Source organism: Guillardia theta, assembly GCF_000315625.1.
Source record: "Guillardia theta CCMP2712 unplaced genomic scaffold GUITHscaffold_18, whole genome shotgun sequence".
Taxonomy (NCBI): domain Eukaryota; class Cryptophyceae; order Pyrenomonadales; family Geminigeraceae; genus Guillardia; species Guillardia theta.
This window is the reverse complement of record NW_005434656.1, coordinates 549,998-552,245: the sequence shown is the minus strand read 5'-3', so window position 1 is coordinate 552,245 and position 2,248 is coordinate 549,998. Positions and strand designations below refer to the sequence as shown.

Below are 2,248 nucleotides of genomic sequence, written 5' to 3'. Positions count from 1 at the left end.
TCTTATTTCTCTTTAAGAGATATCCTACTGACGCTGTGTTCGCAGTTCATTTTTCATATGTAGGTGGTGGACGGCAGGAGGAGCCCCTTCGTTTCTTCTGACTTCCCTGCAGAGATGACGACCGCAGGTCACGAGAAAGAGCTGCAGCAAGAAGAAAGAAGGTGAGGAGAGAAGCGCGACGACAGGGACGGGGACGGGGACGGGGACGGGGACGGGGACGGGGACGGGGACGGGGACGGGGACGGGGACGGGGACGGGGACGGGGACGGGGACGGAGGAGGAGCGTGTGGGCAGGAAGAGGAAGGGAGGAAGGGGAGACAAGGTGTGCTGAGCTCGTTGGCAGGGGACGGGAGGGAAGGGAAGGGATTTCATGGAGGAGATGAGCAGGAGTGCGGATCCGATGGAGTTGGCGAGGATGGAGGATGGGAAGGGACGGATGAGACGATCCTCGAGACAGGTAAGAGACCTGACCTTGTCGTCTGTCACTGATGCCTTTCTCCCTTCCCTGCTCCCTCCTTCCCGCTCCTGTTCTCCTTCCCGCTCCTGTTCTTCCTCTTCCACATCCTCTCCTCATCCTGTGTCCCTCCTCCCTCCTCCCTCACTCGTTCCATCCTCCTCCTCCCTTCTCTCCCCTTCTCTCTTCTCTCTTCCCTTTCTTCCCTCCTCCAGCATCGCCATGATACAGCGCTTGGCCCCAGCTCGAACCTTCCCGTCGGTTCGGTAAACACCGACCCTCTCGTCCTCCCATGGCTTGACCCTCCTCGTCAGGATTACTTTATGGATGACTCGATGGGACTCATGGTCCTCCTCCTCCTTCTCCTCCTCCTCCTCCTCCTCCTCCCTGCCTTCCTGTTGTCCTTGCTCCTCTCCCCGTCCCATCGTTCTCCTTCTCATCCTCCCTCTACTCGCTTCATCGTCTCTCCTCAACCTCGTTCACCTTTCCTCTCTCTCCTCTCTGTGCTCTCATCCCTTTGGCAGAGGAAGGAGCCCGTCGGTGACTTCGGCATGCACTATGAGGGGAACGATATCAGGTCTCTCAGCCCCTGCTCCTCCTCGATTCTTCTTAATCCTGCTCCTGCTCCTGCTCCTGCTTCTGCTCCTGCTCCTGCTCCTGCTCCTGCTCCTGCTCCGCCTCCATGGTTGAAGTTCGTTTATCAGCATCAAGATCCACGAACGGGCGAATGCAACCGAAGTCGGGAACTTGTTTCGTAAGGTGAGATCCTCCCTTCCTGTCCTCCTCCAGCTCCTCCTCCAGCTCCTCCTCCTCCTCCTCCTCCTCCTCCTCCTCCTCCTCTCCCATAACCTCCATCCGTTTCTTTCTCTTCTTTTGTGATGGTCCGATGCCTAGGACGTGCGGAATCGTTCGCGGGGGAGGATGAGCTCAATGTCAGAGGCAGAGACTCGGGTAGAAGAGGAGGGAGGAAGGGGGGGAGGAGGGGAGAGAAGGGGAGGGAAGGGAAGGGAGGAGAGGAGGTTGAGAGGGTCTGACAAGCGTCGCAGCATTTTGAGATGAAGAGAGAAGAGGAGGCGAGGAGGTCTCGGCAGACTCGGCCCAACTTTTCCGTGAAAGTTCACATGTGAGGATGGGAGGAGGAAGAAAAGGAGGGAGACAAGAGGAGGAAGACCAAGAGAGGAAGGAGCGGAGGAGGAGGTGCTGATGTGCACGGCCCAGGCGATTGATGCTTTCAGATTCAAGCAATCGGAGGTGAAGAGAGAGGGAGAGGGACAGAGAAGAAGACGAGGAAGTGAGGTTCAATCAGGTGGATCGTAAACTCTTTTGATGGAGCCTTCACCATCGGTCGATCGTCCAAGTGCAACATTGGTGATCCTCCTTCCCTCCCTCCCTTAGTTTCTCGCTCACTCGCTCCTTCTTCTCTCTTCTCTCGTTTCGCTTCCTTACTTTCCTTCAGTCCTCAACAAGCAGACGCATCCGTCCGTCTCTTCCCTTCATCTCTCCATCGAGTACAACGAGCAAACCCTTGCCTTCGAGGTCACAACCTCTTCTCCTCCCTCCCTTCCTCCTCCTCTCCTCTCTTCCCTCCCTCCTCCTGATCCACAATCTCCCTCCTCCTCGCCCCTTCTCTCGCTTTCCTCCTTCCTCTCGCATCTTCTTTGTCGATTCTCCTCGATCCTCAAAACGTTCAGGCGACGGACTCGTCAGCTTCCGGCAGTTTGATTTCTGACCATTTCATCCGCAACGACTCTCTCATGCTCCAGGTCCTTTCAGTCTCTACACCTCCCCCTCTCT

At 56.8% G+C, this 2,248-nt stretch overlaps 1 protein-coding gene across 1 annotated transcript in view; it reads left to right on the top strand.

Moving 5' to 3' along the window:
* The window catches only part of GUITHDRAFT_136063 (hypothetical protein), a gene marked incomplete at both ends in the record, with an annotated part of 4,666 nt that extends 3,085 nt beyond the window's left edge, over positions 1–1,581 (top strand). The window contains 7 exons of the mRNA XM_005836312.1: positions 64–161; positions 186–322; positions 344–457; positions 686–801; positions 979–1,031; positions 1,159–1,213; positions 1,501–1,581. Of these exons, the coding sequence (XP_005836369.1) occupies positions 64–161; positions 186–322; positions 344–457; positions 686–801; positions 979–1,031; positions 1,159–1,213; positions 1,501–1,581 (654 nt within the window). The remainder of the gene's footprint in view (positions 1–63; positions 162–185; positions 323–343; positions 458–685; positions 802–978; positions 1,032–1,158; positions 1,214–1,500) is intronic.
* Positions 1,582–2,248: the final 667 nt, after the last annotated feature.